We start from the raw sequence: 17,201 nt of genomic DNA, 5'->3' as shown, positions 1-17,201 counted from the left end.
CATCTTTAAACTTCTACATATGTTTTGAAGACATGTTCACAAATTTATATTGCTAAGTTTAAGCCTACAGTTTATAAGCTGAAGTCAAGAGAAAGTATATTAAAACAGTGGCATACATGAGGATCCCTTAATAGTGCCATGCATACACCTATTTAAACAATTAACAAAGAACTAATATACACCTTATCTTTGCACTCCATTGGGTCTATTTTCTGGTAACATTCAGGCTAAGTTCTAACTTTCTCTTATGTTTTCATTTCCTGATTTAGCATACTCCTTCTTTCTAATCCCCATATTAAAACTGACCAAAATCTCCTCTGTTTACAGACAATGAAGAAAGCACAGAGAAAGGAAAAAAGAATGCCAAGAAGCAAGGATTTTCAAATTCTTGCTGTCAAACTCAACTTCATGTAACACAGAACTGCAAACATTAACTAAGAAAAATTGTTTTTTTCTAATTTGTTCATACATATATATAAAGAGAGAAGACAAATGGGGGTGGGAGGGAAGAAAGAGAGAGAGGTGGGGGGAGGGGCAGAGAGAGCGAGAGAGAGAGAGGGAGACAGATATTGATTTCCCCTTCATTGATCCTAATTTAGTATTCTGAGTTGAGCAGCAATCAGAAATGTGTTTCCCACTCACTTCTAGGAACGAGTTAGAAATTAGTAGAGATATATACTTTATTTTTATTTCAAAAGTCTTCACTACACATAATACTAAATAAAGGAATGAAAGAGCCCCAAAGAATTCAATAAAATGAATAGCATCCCAAAATCCCTTTTTACAAGTCTAAATACGCTGATCCATCATAAAATAAACACCTGATGCTATTTACAGTTTGCTCAATGTTTCAAGAGTTCCTTACATTTATTAAAGTGCATTTTAAATGCATTTTGAAAAATCATAATACTTCTAAAGAAAAGAACTGTGAATGGTTTAAATTACATAACATACCTCAACTCTTGCCTTATAAAATTCAATATCATGTAGCCTCTCTTTGTATCTGCTAACTTCACTTTCAAGCTTATCAACTCTGACAGCCTTCTCCCGAAGCGCATCTAATTCATCTCGATACATTCTTGCAGAACGAGCATCCGAAAGCAAATTCATGTTCTAAATATAAACACATATTAATATATAAAATATTATTTTCTATTTCCAAATTGATAATCCTTGGGTTGTACAATCTGAAGAATTTACCAAAAAAACAATGACATGTGTACTTTTTTTTGTCTGCGTCCTGTGGCATGTAGGATCTTAGCTCCCCAACCAGGGATCAAACTTGTGTCCCTTGCATTGGAAGCGCAGAGTCTTAACCACTGGACTACGAGGGAAGTCCCTGACTTGTGTACTTTATCATTATTATTTTTAAATTATTTATTTATTTATTTATTTGCACCGGGTATTCATTGTGGGAGGCGGGCTCCTTACCTGCATTTCGCCAGCTCCTTAGTTGCGGCACATGAGGTCCTTAGCTGTGGCATGCAAACTATTAGTTGCGGCATGCATGTGGGATCTAGTTCCCTGACCACGGATCGAACCCAGTCCCCCTGCATTGGGAGCACAGAGTCTTATTCACTGCGCCATCAGGGAAGTCCCTGACTTGTGTACTTTAAAAGTGTGATTTTCGTGGGACGAGGAGGCCAAGTAGTTAAGGCGATGGACTGAGAAAAGTGTAAATTTAATGGTATATAAATTACACCTTAATTATTTTTTTTTAAATGGGGAGATAAAAAAGCTTCTTTTAAACCAAGAATATGCATTTTAAACATATATGTTTCTAGGGACTTCCCTGGTGGTCCAGTGGCTAAGACTCCATGCTCCCAATGCAGGGGGAGTGGGTTTGATCCCTGGTCAGGGAACTAGATCCCACATGCTGCAACTAAGAGTTTGTATGCTGCAACTAAAGATCCCAAATGCAGCAATGAAGATCCCGCACATGGCAATGAATATCCTGCATGTCTCAACTAATACTCAGTGCAGCTAAATAAATAAATAAAAAATAATAATTTTAAAAAATATGTTTCTATACAAAAATAAAAGCATATGCTTGTATAAAAACTTTTATATATAATGTTCTCCATTAAGAATGTAAAAAATATTCAGTATATTTTTAAAAAAGTAAACCTCTCCTCAACATAACCATTTGCAATGAATTTAAGGTGAAAAGTTAACTTTAAAATGCCAGATAGTAAAAACACAGAAGAGGCAAACTCTTACAAAAGTTGATCATTAGTTACTTTAGAGAAATAATGTTTCTATCCAGACATGTTACCAAAATCCTGCTGAGTTTTTAATACTTTCACATGAATGATTACTTGCATATCTTTACGCCATCTGAAATAAGTATTAAAATTCAACCTTTTAAAAGCCCTCTTGTAATCCTTTGAGTAGCAGTAATCAAAGTGTGATCCAGGGAAATCTGTGGGTCCCTGAAACCCTTCCAGGGAATTCATGAGGTCAAAACTATTTTCGTAATAATACTAAGACAGTACTTGCTGTTTTCACTCTCATTCTCTCATGAAGGGACAGTGGAGTTTTCCAGAGGCTACATACATGGCATGTGATATCGTAACAGATTGAATGCAGAAATATTCAATAGATATGAGAATCTGGTAGTCTTCAATTAATCCAGGAATTTTAAAAAGATTTGCAAAAAATATAAAAGACTACTATTCTTCTAATTTTTTTTGTTTTGGAAAATAAAGGTTAATTACTATATAATTTTTATGTTAACATGGAGTGGATTGAGAATTATTTTTAAATGAATTAATAAATACTTTTAAAATTCTTAGTTTTAATTTCAAATATAGTAAATTCCAGAAAAAAGAATACACATTAAATAATCCTCATTAATCTTCAAGAGAAAAGAAGAGTCTTGAGACCAAAAAGGTTGAGAACCACAATTTTAGATGGAACACAAATACAAAAAACCCTGCTACCAAGAAGTGGAATAGCAGCAACAGCAAATCTAAAACTAAAAATTATGATCCCTAGATTCATTCATCTAGAAAGGTCCCAGTTAATCATCCCACAAGTGAAATGTTCCCTGAATTTAAAATGGCAGGTTAGGTGAAGCAAGGAGAAGAAATAATTGTCCAGCCTTACTCCAATCCTTACCATTTATGGGTTAAAGAAGACCTCTTGTATTACTACCTCTAAATGAAAACAAAACATTACAGAGTAATTAAAAGAAGCAAATTCTTAAACAGTCTTCGTTCAAGATGAAAAAACACAAAGCATTAGAAAAATAAAAATAGTATTTTTAAAAGTAAAAGTTTGGATCTTATTTAGTAGAAACAGTGAAAAATTAAGAAGCATTCCATCATATATAAGGTTACCATAAAGCACCATCAGACAGCAGAGACCTAAAGGTGTTCCAGCTTCCAAGCCCACAGAAGCCAATACATAAAAAAGACAAACCTGGAACTGCGCCAGTCCTAAGAGGCTCCTTGGATTCTTAGCAAAGTTTGAATAGAACTAATAGAGAAAATAGAAAACTCCAAAGACCTTTTTAGTTTTGATTTCTAGTTTTGGTTCTGGCATTTTTGAACACAGAAACACTGAAAAAGTCATTGGATCTCATGAAACCTCAGTAAGCAGTAAGGCAAATGTTATATATTATAATGAGAAAAATCAATTTCCAATTGATCCTATATAATAAAAGTTTCAGGTACAAACCTCTTGTTGCAGCCTTTTTAGTTCTATTTCCATTTGCTCAAGTTCTTGTTTACAGTCCAACAACTGTTCAGTCTTTTCCTCCCTTAAATGCAAAAAATATTTATTAAATAATAAATTTAATGCTTTGAAAACTATGATCATCATCTGTATCAATACAAACTTATTATCATTACTAAACATCTAGTTTAACACAGTACTGGCCATAACCCCAACCTAGGGAAAAAGACAAAGAAATTGGTATTAGGAATTTATATGACTGGATGTCATGATACTCTCCCTTAAAGTTCTCCAAAGGCTAAGAACCTCAGTGACTAATGTCCTCATAGTTCATAAGGTAGCTTCTCTCTCTTCATCTTTTCTGCCATCCCCCAATTCTCACTCTCCTTTAGCTCTTTCTCCCTCTCTGCCTAGTCAAAGACGAGCTGGAAGAGTTTTTATGAAAGGCAGTACGATCTGGGTCTGAGACTTCTAACAATCTCCAAACTATTTTCTTTCTTTTTTATTTTTATTTTTTTATAAATTTCTTTATTTATTTTTGGCTGCACTGGGTCTTAGTTGCTGTGCATGGGCTTTCTCTAGCTGTGGCGAGTCGGGGTACTTTTTTGTTGTGGTGTGTGGGCTTCTCATTGCGGTGGCTTCTCTTGTTGCGGAGCACAGGCTCTAGGCGCACGGGCTTCAGCAGTTGTGGCTCGGGAGGCTCTAGAGTGCAGGCTCAGTAGTTGTGGCTTGCGGGCTTAGTTGCTCCACGGCATGTGGGATCTTCCCGGACCAGTGCAGGAACCCGTGTCCCCTGAATTGGCAGGCAGATTCTTAACCACTGTGCCACCAGTGAAGCCCCAAATTATTTTCAACATTTACAATGACCTAAAGAAAATGATACACTGCCACAGATACCTAATACATTTTGGAATGGAAATGTATTAAAGCTACAGGAGCTAGTTTCTGCAAAAATCCCCCTGCTAAAATCTTTATCTCTAGTGGTTTCTTCCCTGTAGTCTAGACATCTTTGTATTCCTCCTACTATATACTTTTTTCTTTTTAAATTGCTTTACTTCTAACTCCCATTTTCTATCTCCCCTTCAGAGCTAAGCTCCTCAAAGTAAGTCTCCACTCACTATCCCTACTTGTCCATCTTCTGTTCTTAAATAATAAAAAGTAAATGTTCATTGTGTAAAACAATCTGATTCTAACATCTTCTACCTGCTTATGTTTAAAATTTTTTTTCACCAGAAACATTTATTGAAGTATACTTGATATACAACATTATGTAAGTTATGCATATACACTACAGTGATTCACAATTTTTTAAAGTTATATTCCAGGGCTTCCCTGGAGGTGCAGTGGTTGAGAGTCCGCCTGCCGATGCAGGGCATACAGGTTCGTGTCCGGGAAGATCCCGCATGCTGTGGAGCAGCTAGACCTGTGAGCCATGGCCACTGAGCCTGTGCGTCCGGAGCCTGCGCTCTGCAACAGGAGAGGCCACAACAGTGAGAGGCCCATGTACCGCAAAAAAAAAAAAAAAAAAAAAAAAAAAAAAAAAAAAAAGTTATACTCCATAAAATATTGGCTATATTCCCAGTTTTGTACACAATATGTCCTGTAGCTTACTTTATACATAAGTTGTACCTTTTAATCCCCTACTCTTATGTTGCCCCTCCCCCTTCCCTCTACCAACTGGTAACCACTGGTTTGTTCCCTATATCTATGAATCTCTTTCTTGTTATATTCACTAGTTTGTTTTATTTTTTAGATTCGACATATAAGTGACATCATACAGTATTTGTCTTTCTCTGTCTGACTTATTTAACTTAGCATAATACCCTCCAAGTCCATCCATGTTGTTTTAAATGGCAACATTTCATTCTTTTTATGGCTGCCTGGCAGTCCATTCTATGTATATATACCACATGTTCTTTTTTTTTAAACATCTTTATTGGAGTATAATTGCTTTACAATGGTGTGTTAGTTTCTGCTTTATAACAAAGTGAATCAGTTATACATATACATATATCCCCATATCTCCTCCTTCTTGCATCGCCCTCCCTCCCACCCTCCCTATCCCACCTCCCTAGGTGGTCACAAAGCACCGATCTGATCTCCCTGTGCTATGCGGCTGCTTCCCACTAGCTATTTATTTTACATTTGGTAGTGTATATATGTCCATGCCACTCTCTCACTTTATCCCAGCTTACCCTTCCCCCTCCCCGTATCCGCAAGTCCATTCTCTAGTACGTCTGTGTCTTTATTCCCATCTTGCCCTTAGATTCTTCATGAACACTTTTTTTTGTTTTGTAGATTCCATATATATGTGTTAGCATACGGTATTTGTTTTTCTCTTTCTAACTTACTTCACTCTGTATGACACACTCTAGGTCCATTCACCTCACTATAAATGACTCAATTTCGTTTCTTTTTATGGCTCAGTAATATTCCATTGTATATATGTGCCACATCTTCTTTAGCCATTCATCTGTTGATGGACACTTAAGTTGCTTCCATGTCCTGGCTATTGTAAATAGAGCTACAATGAACATTGTGGTACATGACTCTTCTTTTTGAATTATGGTTTTCTCAGGGTATATGCCCAGTAGTGGGATTGCTGGGTCATACGGTAGTTCTATTTTTCCTTTTTTAAGGAACCTCCATACTGTTCTCCATAGTGGCTGTATCAATTTACATTCCCACCAACAGTGCAAGAGGGTTCCCTTTTCTCCACACCCTCTCCAGCATATAATGTTTGTAGATTTTTTGATGATGGCCATTCTGACCGGTGTGAGATGATATCTCATTGTAGCTTTGATTTCCATTTCCCTAATGATTAATGATGTTGAGCATTCTTTCTTGTGTTTGTTGGCAATCTGCCTATTGTCTTTGCAGAAATGTCTATTTAGGTCTTCTGCCCATTTTTGGACTGGGTTGTTTGTTTCTGTGATATTGAGTTGCATAAGCTACTTGTAAATTTTGGAGATTAATCCTTTGTCAGTTGCTTCATTTGCAAATATTTTCTCCCATTCTGAGGGTTGTCTTTTCATCTTGTTTATGGTTTCCTTTGCTGTGCAAAAGCTTTTGAGTTTCATTAGGTCCCATTTGTTTATTTTTGTTTTTATTTCCATTTCTCTAGGAGATGGGTCAAAAAGGATCTTGCTGTGATTTATGTCATAGAATGCTTTCCTATGCTTTCCTCTAAGAGCCTGATAGTGTCTGGCCTTACATTTAGGTCTTTAATCCATTTTGAGTTTATTTTTGTGTATGGTGTTACGGAGTGTTCTAATTTCATTCTTTTACATGTAGCTGTCCAGCTTTCCCAGCACCACTTACTGAAGAGGCTGTCTTTTCTCCACTGTATATTCTTGCCTCCTTTATCAAAGATAAGGTGACCATATGTGTGTGGGTTTATCTCTGGGCTTTCTATCCTGTTCCATCGATCAATATTTTTGTTTTTGTGCCAGTACCATACTGTCTTGATTACTGTAGCTTTGTAGTATAGTCTGAACTCAGGGAGCCTGATTCCTCCAGCTCCATTTTTTGTTCTCAAGATTGCTTTGGCTATTCGAGGTCATTTGTGTTTCCATACAAACTGTGAAATTTTTTGTTCTAGTTCTGTGAAAAATGCCATTGGTAGCTTGATAGGGATTGCATTGAATCTGTAGATTGCTTTGGGTGGTAGAGTCATTTTCACAATGTTGATTCTTCCAATCCAAGAATATGGTATATCTGTCCATCTGTTTGTATCATCTTTAATTTCTTTCATCAGTGTCTTATAATTTTCTGCATACAGGTCTTTTGTCTCCTTAGGTAGGTTTATTCCTAGATATTTTATTCTTTTTGTTGCAAGGATAAAAGGGAGTGTTTCCTTAATTTGTCTTTCAGATTTTTCATCATTAGTGTATAGGAATGCAAGAGATTTCTGTGCATTAATTTTGTATCCTGCTACTGTACGAAATTCATTGATTAGCTCTAGTAGTTTTCTGGTAGCATCTTTAGGATTCTCTATGTGTAGTATCATGTCATCTGCAAACAGTGACAGCGTTACTTCTTTTCCGATTTGTACTCTTTTTATTTCTTTTTCTTCTCTAATTGCTGTGGCTAGAACTTCCAAAACTATGTTGAATAATAGTGGTAAGAGTGGGCAACCATGTCTTGTTCCTAATCTTAGTGGAAATGGTTTCAGTTTTTCACCATTGAGAACAATGTTGGCTGTGGGTTTGTCACATATGGCCTTTATTATACTGAGGTAAGTTCCCTCTATGCCTACTTACTGGAGGGTTTTTACCATAAATGGTGTTGAATTTTATCGAAAGCTTTCTCTGCATCTATTGAGATGATCGCATGGTTTTTCTCCTTCAATTTGTTAATATGGTGTATCACATTGATTGATTTGCGTATACTGAAGAATCTTTGCATTCCTGGGATAAACCCCACTTGATCATGGTGTATGATCCTTTTAATGTGCTGTTGGATTCTGTGTGCTAGTATTTTGTTGAGGATTTTTGCATCTATGTTCATCAGTGATATTGGCCTATAGTTTTCTTTTTATGTGACATCTTTGTCTGGTTTTGGTATCAGGGTGATGGTGGCCTTGTAGAATGAGTTTGGGAGTGTTCCTCCCTCTGCTATCTTTTGGAAGAGTTTGAGAAAGATAGGTCTTAGCTCTTCTCTAAATGTTTCATAGAATTCGCCTGTGAAGCCATCTGGTCCTGGGCTTTTGTTTGTTGGAAGATTTTTAATCACAGTTTCAATTTCAGTGCTTATGATTGGTCTGTTCATATTTTCTATTTCTTCGTGGTTCAGTCTTGGAAGGTTGTGCATTTCTAAGAATTTGTCCATTTCTTCAGGTTGTCCTTTTTATTGGCATATAGTTGCTTGCAGTAATCTCTCATGATCCTTTGTATTTCTGCAGTGTCAGTTGTTACTTCTCCTTTTTCATTTCTAATTCTATTGATTTGAGTCTTCTCTCTTTTTTTCTTGATGAGTCTGGCTAATGGTTTATCAATTTTGTTTACCTTCTCAAAGAACCAATTTTCAGTTTTATTGATCTTTGCTATCGTTTCCTTCATTTCTTTTTCATTTATTTCAGATCTTATCTTTATGATTTCTTTCCTTCTTCTAACTTTGGGTGTTTTTTGTTCTTCTTTCTCGAACTGCTTTAGGTGTAAGGTTAGGTTGTTTATTTGAGATGGTTCTTGTTTCTTAAGGTAGGAATGTATTGCTATAACCTTCCCTCTTAGAACTCCTTTTGCTGCATCCCATAGGTTTTGGGTCTTCATATTTTCATTGTCATTTGTTTCCAGGTATTTTTTTATTTCCTCTTTTATTTCTTCAGTGATCTCTTGGTTATTAAGTAGTGTATTGTTTAGCTTCCATGTGTTTGTATTTTTTACAGACTTCTTCCTGTAATTGATATCTAGTCTCATAGCATTGGGGTCAGACAAGATACTTGATACAATTTCAATTTTCTTAAATTTTCCAAGGCTTGATTTGTGATGCAAGATAATGATCTATACTGGAGAATGTTCCATGAGCACTTGAGAAGAAAGTGTATTCTGTTGTTTTTGCTTGGAATGTCCTGTAAATATCAATTAAGTCCATCTTGTTTAATGTATCATTTAAAGCTTGTGTTTCCTTATTTATTTTCATTTTGGATGATCTGTCCATTGGTGAAAGTGGGGTGTTAAAGTCCCCTACTATGATTGTGTTCCTGTCAATTTCCTCTTTTATGGTTGTTAGTATTTGCCTTATGTAATGAGCTGATCCTATGTTGGGTGCATAAATATTTACAATTGTTATATCTTCTTCTTAGATTGATCCCTTGATCATTATGTAGTGTCCTTTTTTTCTCTTGTAACAGTCTTTTGTTTTAAAATCTATTTTGTCTGATATGAGAATTGCTACTCCAGCTTACTTTTGATTTCCATTTGCATGGAATATCTTTTTCCATCCCCTCACATTCAGTCTGTATGTGTCCCTAGGTCTGAAGTGGGTCTCTTGTAGTCAGCATATATATGGGTCTTGTTTTTGTATCCATTCAGCCAGTCTATGTCTTTTGGTTGGAGCATTTAATCCATTTACATTTAAGGTAATTATCGATACGTATGTTCCTATTACCATTTTCTTAATTGTTTTGGGTTTGTTATTGTAGGTCTTTTCTTTCTCTTGTGTTCATACCACATATTCTTAATCCATTCATCTGCTGATGGACACTGAGGTTGCTACCATATCTTGGCAAGTGTAAATAATGCTACTATGAACACTGGGGTGCATGTATCTTTTAGAACACCACATTAACAAACTGAAAAAGAAAAACCATATGATCATCTTGATAGATGCAGAAAAAGCTTTTGACAATACTCAACACCCATTTAGAAGAACAACTCTGCAGAAAGTGGGCATAGAGGGACCATAATGCAACATAATAAAGGCTATATATGACAAACCCACAGCTAAAATCATACTCAACAGTGATAAGCTGAAAGCATTTCCATTAAGATCAATAGTAAGACAAGGATGTCCACTCTCACCACTTTTATTCAACATAATATTGAAGTCCTAGCCACAGCAATCAGACAAGAAAAAGAAATAAAAGGAATCCAAATTGGAAAGGAAGAATGAAAACTGTCACTATTGGCAGATGACATGACACTATAGATGAAACTGAGCAGGACCCTGTGGGGACCCTCCCAGGTGCAAGTCCTTTTCATGTCCCCTGTTTGCTGTTTGTAGGAAATAGGCTTCATTCAGCCTCCTGACGTTCCCTGAGCTCCAAAGGGCAGATTCAAACAGTTACTAATTGGGGAAGGAAGGGAATGTAGAAACAAAGGAGGAATAGTCAAGAAACAACTGTGCAGCAATAAAGCAGGGTCCTGGTGCCTCCTCAAGGAATAACAATACCTTTGAGTTCTCCTACAGGAACTAAGGCCCCCACTCAAGTTGAGGATGGTCACTTCAGGTTGAGCACAAGATTCCTGGAACACCACCATGTTACCTCACCACCAACCAATGAGAAGAAAGTGTGGCGCTTCCCTGGTGGCACGGTGGTTGAGAATCTTCCTGCCAATTCAGGGGACACAGGTTTGTGCCCTGGTCCAGGAAGACCCCACATGCCGTGGAGCGCCTGGGCCCGTGAGCCATGGCCACTGAGCCTATGCGTCTGGAGCCTGTGCTCCACAATGGGAGTGGCCACAACAGTCAGAGGCCCACGTACCACAAAAAAAAAAAAAAAAAAAACCACAACAAAAAACAGAAAGTGTGCACACAGGAGAAGATAACAAGACTCTGACCACCTCCAAAATGATTCTCCTTTTAAAAACTTTCATGGTCAAGCAGAATCTTCAGAGTTGGTTTTTGGACACAAGTCCACCTTCTCCCCAGGTTGCTTGCCTCCTGAATAAAGCAACTTTTCTTTTCCAACCAATACTTTTCTCTCAAGTACTGGCCTTCAAACAGTGAGCAGCTGAACCTAAGTTCGGCAACACAGACAGGAAATCCTAAAGATGTAACCAGAAACTACTAGAGCTCATCAACAAATTCGGTAAAGTTGCAGGATACTAAATTAATATACAGAAATCTGTTGAATTTCTACACACTAACATTAAACTATTAGAAAGAGAAATTAAGGAAACAATCCCATTTACCATCACATCAAAAATAATAAGATATCTAATCTAGGAATAAACCTACCAAAGGAGGTAAAGGACCCGTACTCCGAAAACTATAAGACACTGATGAAAGAAACTGAACAACACAAACAGAAGGAAAGATATACTGTGTTCTTGGATTGGAATAATTCATACTGTTAAAATGGCCATATTAACCAAGGCAATCTACAGATTCAATGCAAACCCTATCAAAATACCAATGGCATTTTTCACAGAATTAGAATAAATAGTCTTAAAAATTGTATGGAAACACAAAAGACCGAAATAGCCAGAACAGTCGTAAGAAAGAAGAACAGAGATGGAGGAATCATGTGCCCTCACTTCAGGCTACACTACAAAGCTCCAGTAATTAAAACAGTATGATACTGGCACAAAAACAGACAATAGATCAATGGAACAGGATAGGAAGCCCAGAAATAAACCCATGCATTTATGGTTAATTAATCTACAACAAAGGAGGCAAGAATATACAATGGAGAAAGACAGTCTCTTTAATAAGTTATGCTGGGAAAACTGGAGAGCTACATGTAAAATAATGAAATTAGAACATTCTCTAGCACCATACACAAAAATAAACTCAAAATGGATTAAGACCTAAATGCAAGACCAGAAACCATAAAACTCCTAGAAGGAAACATAGGCAGAACATTCTTTGAAATAAATCATAGCAATATTTTTTTGGATCAGTCTCCTAAAGCAAAAGAAATAAAAGGAAAAATAAAAAAATGGGACCTAATTAAACTTAAATTTTTTTTGCACAGCAAAAACAAAAAGACAGGGACTTCCCTGGTGGCAAAGTGGTTAGGAATCCGCCTGCGAATGCAGGGTACACAGGTTAGATCCCTGGTCCAGGAAGATCCCACATGCAGCAGAGCAACTAAGCCCATGCGCCACAACTACTGAGCCTCTGCTCTAGAGCCCGCAAGCCACAACTACTGAGCTCACATGCCACAACTACTGAAGTCCATGTGCCTAGAGCCCGTGCTCCACAACAAGAAAAGCCACCACGATGAGAAGCCCATGCACCGCAACGAAGAGTAGCCCCAGCTCGCCCCAACTAGAGAAAGCCCACACACACACACAGCAACGAAGACCCAACACAGCCAAAAATAAATAAATAAATATTTTTTTTAAAAAACCCTCAAACTATTAAAAAAAAATTCCAATGCTTTTTTTTTTTTTTGCAGTACACGGGCCTCTCACTGTTGTGACCTCTCCCGTTGCGGAGCACAGGCTCCGGACGCGCAGGCTCAGCAGCCATGGCTCACGGACCCAGCCGCTCCGCGGCATGTGGGATCTTCCCGGACCGGGGCACGAACCCGTGTCCCCTGCATCGGTAGGCGGATTTTCAACCACTGTGCCACCAGGAAAGCCCCCAATGCTTTTAATTTTACTTTTTAAAAAAAGTTTACCAGAAACTCAATTTAAAAATGGATAAAGGATCTGAATAAACATTTCTCCAAAGAAGATATACAAGTGGCAAATAAGCACATGAAAAGACACTCAACAGGACTTCCCTGGTGGCACAGGGGTTAAGAATCCACCTGCCAATGCAGGGGACAAGGGTTCGAGCCCTGGCCCAGGAAGAACCCACATGCCGCGGAGCAACTAAGCTCGTGCGTCACAACTACTGAGCTTGTGCTCTAGAGCCCCCGAGCCGTAACTACTGAGCCCAAATGCCACAACTACTGAAGCCTGCGTGCCTGGACCCCATGCTCTGCAACAAAAGAAGCCACAGCAATGAGAAGACCCCACAATGTAACAAGGAGTAGCCCCCGCTCACCGCAACTAGAGAAAGGCTGTGGGCAACAACAAAGATCCAACGCAGCCAAAAATAAATAAATAAATTTACTTAAAAAAAAGAAAAAAGACACTCAACATTATTCGTCATCAGAGAACTGGAAGTCAAACCACAATGAGGTATCACTCCACACCCACTAGGATGGCTATAATCAAAAAGGTGTATAATAACAGGTATTGGTGAGGATATCAAGATGCTGGAGCCCTCATACATTGCTGGTGGGGATGTAAAATGGTGCAGCCAAATAGTTTGACAGTTCCTCAAAAGGTTAAACATACAGCTACTATATGACCCAGCATTTCCACTTCTCAGTAAATACCGAAGAGAAATGAAAATATATGTATACACAAAAATGTGCACATGAATGTTCATAGGAGCATTATTTAAACAGCCAAAAAGTAGAAACAATCCAAACGTCCATGAACTCATAAATGAGTAACCAAAATGTGGTATATTCACGTGAGAGAATATTATTCAACCATAAAAAGGAATGAAGTACTGCTATATGGTACAACATGGGTGAACCCTGACAACATTATGCTAAGTGAACGAAGCCAGTCACAAAAGGCCACATAATATATGAATCCATTTATATTAAATGTCCAGAATAGGCAGATCTATAGAACTAGAAAGTGTATTAGTGGTTGTGCGGAACCGAGGGCAAACAGGGATGGAGAGTGACTGTTGATGGGTATGCAGCTTCCTTTTGGGGTGATGAAAATGTCTTGAAATTAGACAGCATGTGATCGTTGCAGAATTCTAAATAAACTAAAAATCACTGAATCATACACTTCAAAAGGATAAATTTCCTGATATATGAACTATATCTCAATAAAGCTGTTTTTTTAAAAAAAGAATTTGTGTGAGAGAAAAACTCTTTGGAAACATGGGATCCATGGAGACAGAGAGTATTATTAAAGGAAGCCTTTGATAGTGGTAACCACCACTTAGAAGTGAAATTTATAAGGAATTACTTCTTGTTCTATCCAAATTGCAAATTATACTTTTATTCTGTATGTTAATAAATCCAAAGCAATTATATTATGATGTACCACCCACAAGTATGGTATTAGTTAATTTGCATGTTCTCATTACAATTATTTTTTTCCATTAGGTATAAGGCAACCTGAACTAAATTTACCCAACATGATTCCATACTTCATCACTTTAGTAAAGATCTATCCCAACAAAAACACTTAAAACAAATGTTAATAGAAGAAATCTATGAAGGGACACATTTTCAAAGGACAACAAAGATATGAGATGGTATTTGATGTAATGCTAGTTACTGGGAATACTTGCTATTATCTGGCATATTTATTTACTCATTAAAACTATTCATTTACATTTTCCAATCAGCGTATGAGACCAAATTTTACTAATGTGTCTAAGTTGTTTAGAATTTTAATAACGCTATGCCCAAGTAAATTTTATTTTAAAATCAAATTCTAATATAGTGCAAAATGTTAAATGAATTCACAGCCATCACTGCAGTTCTAATTGCATGCTTTATCTAAAGACTGGAGAAGATTGTGCTAAATTATATGGAACCAACTAGTGTTCACTGTTTAGGCTATCCATTAACTGCCAGTCAAACTAATAACAGCAATCTCTTCCCTAATTTTCATGGTGCAGCTGTTTATAGAATATCCTGGGCGTGTTCACTTCAATAGATACATAATAATGCAGACATTCACAATGAAAGCTGTATTTTTTTGTTTTCAAATTTTCCTATGGACTGTACATTTTTTCCACCTTGCATATTCAACCATTTTCTTAAACTAACCGCTTTAAACAATCAGTAAATAAACTTAATTGCAATATTGTGGTTTTAAATTTAAAATCTACACTCCAAAGCCCAAATTCCAGGAAGACAAACCAAAAAAAAGGAAAAAAAGAAAGAAAAAAACAAAACTCCTTTGTTCTTTTTAAACTGTAATATAAAAAATCTCCAGCAGAGACTGGTTATTTCTTTCCATGTGATTTACCAAGGAATGCCTATGTGACATTTATACTGACTTTCCTGTAATGATCTTTGAAAGTTAAATAGATATTAATTTCATCAGCACTAACCAACAAGAATATTTACTATTTCTAAGTATTGATACATGACTCAGGCATTTCAATTACTCAATGCAGAAGATATACAAAATTGTTTTTTTGTAATACTGTATAACAAAAATTCAGTTTTTTAGAACATTAATTTAAAAAAAGCTAAACTTATTGATCTGTATCAGTGGTTTCCAGTATTTTGATTTCAAGAAATGAAAAAATTAAGCAGACCTCGATTTGCCAAGGAAAAACATCATTTTATAAAAGAAAGGACATCCTAACACTAGAAAAATAGGGCATGCTTTAAACTGATACAGAATAAAGGGCATCCTTTAAATTGATAATATTTAGCATTAAGAAAACCTTATGCCAGTCTCCTTATTTTTCTCACTTTGGCAAATACTACCAAAAACTTTGACACAGCGTAGCAACTGGGAACCACGCGTCTATATTCCATAAGCCTAAAAACATTGTTTAGATCACCTTTGCAACTATATAAATTCAATGAGCCTTGAAAAGCAACAACTTACAATTCCTGCCTAAGCCTTCTTATCTTGGCCTTAGCATCTGCCAGTTCCACGGACAGATGTTGTCGACTTTCCGTTCGCTTCATGCCTGGAGAACCACAAGGTGACTGTGCAGATGAAGAGGCATGGGGTGGAAAATGAAGACCATCCCGCTCTTCAGAGAGTTCAACGATAGTCTAAGGAAATAGAGAAATAAATCACAGAATCACTTTTAATATTTTACATATCAGAGAACCAAACACATCAAAACTAGTCACTAAGTCTAAGTATTATACTGCAACATCAAAAAAGAATTCATTGGTCAAAAGTGACTTTGTCATATTTAGCTGTCATTTTTTAAAGTTTTATTCAACAGTAGAAGGATAAGCTATTTAGTAGATAACACAAGAACAAGACTTAATACTTCTTTCCCTTCCCAGTGTTTTAACAAAAAAAAGTAAATTGTGATAAAATAAGAACAGATAGCAACTGTTGGAAAGGCATAAAAGACTTGTTGACATAGTAAAGAAATTAACTCAAGAGTGATGTGCCTATAATTGTGCTGTCATGGTAACCAGTAGCACAAGGGGCTAATCTCAAATTTAAAGAGTTAAAAATACAGTTCCTTAGTCATATTAGCCACACTTCAAGAGCACAATAGCCACAAGTAGCTAGTGGTTACCGCACTGGACAGTGCAGAATTACAATCCTGCCATTCTTGCAGAATTGGACAACACTGCTCTAGAATCGTAAATAGAAACCTCAGAGGGAACTAAAATAACCTCAGAAGTTTAGTTCCACCTCTTAATACTGCAGCTAAGGTAACTGAGGCACAGAGATTGATTTGCCCATGATCTCACAACTAGCTCACAGCAATGCCAAGACTCCAGACCAGTCTCTTCACTCCATATCCCATGCTCTCTCTTACAATACTAGTTCTAATCTGCTTCCCATCTCAAAGCTTAACTTTATTCCTTTCTCTAGAGACCCACCATGGGACACAAATCTTCTCTTTATACTAAATCTGAACTTTAAGGGCTATTTAACCTACATGTATCTCACTCAATCACATTCCTCCATTCCTCTAATTTTCCTCTTATTGGAAAATTCTCTTATTCTAAACCAATTTCTCAGATTTTCTTTCAAACTTCCCAGGCAAACAGAAATTTGTCTTTGGTAGACATTTCATCTGTCCTTCTACTCCAGATGGAATGGGTAGAGTTACACCTTAGGAACATGAAATCACCATCCTCACTTTGTTTCTCATCACCAAGTCTTACAATGCCCTCATTGAATCATTACTTTTCTTCTTCTTTTTTTAAACCACCCATCAGAATTCATTTCTTTATCCTTGCAATACATTTAAGCACCCAAATCAAGGTCTGTCCAACTACTGCTTTCACAGATTCCAGTATTCCTACTGATAAACCTCAGAATATGACCTCCCAGTTCCCTTTCTCTCTACAACTCCACATCCTCTTCCAATCCAATACATACAGGCTTCTC

General features: G+C 36.8%; 1 protein-coding gene across 8 annotated transcripts in view; it reads right to left on the bottom strand.

The window, feature by feature from the left end:
• CCDC88A (coiled-coil domain containing 88A) overlaps window positions 1-17,201 on the bottom strand; it is a 127,128-nt gene that overhangs the window by 55,885 nt on the left and 54,042 nt on the right. For all 8 annotated transcript variants that reach the window (XM_059078584.2, XM_059078588.2, XM_067007571.1 and 5 more), the window contains exons 8-10: window positions 15,720-15,892; window positions 3,682-3,763; window positions 955-1,113 (exon numbers count right to left, since the gene is read on the bottom strand). In XM_059078584.2, the coding sequence (XP_058934567.1) occupies window positions 955-1,113; window positions 3,682-3,763; window positions 15,720-15,892 (414 nt within the window). The remainder of the gene's footprint in view (window positions 1-954; window positions 1,114-3,681; window positions 3,764-15,719; window positions 15,893-17,201) is intronic.

The sequence above is a fragment of the Kogia breviceps genome, chromosome 11, assembly GCF_026419965.1.
Source record: "Kogia breviceps isolate mKogBre1 chromosome 11, mKogBre1 haplotype 1, whole genome shotgun sequence".
Lineage (NCBI taxonomy): Eukaryota > Metazoa > Chordata > Mammalia > Artiodactyla > Physeteridae > Kogia > Kogia breviceps.
The sequence above is the reverse complement of the archived record's forward strand: the minus strand, read 5'-3'. Positions and strand labels throughout refer to the sequence as shown.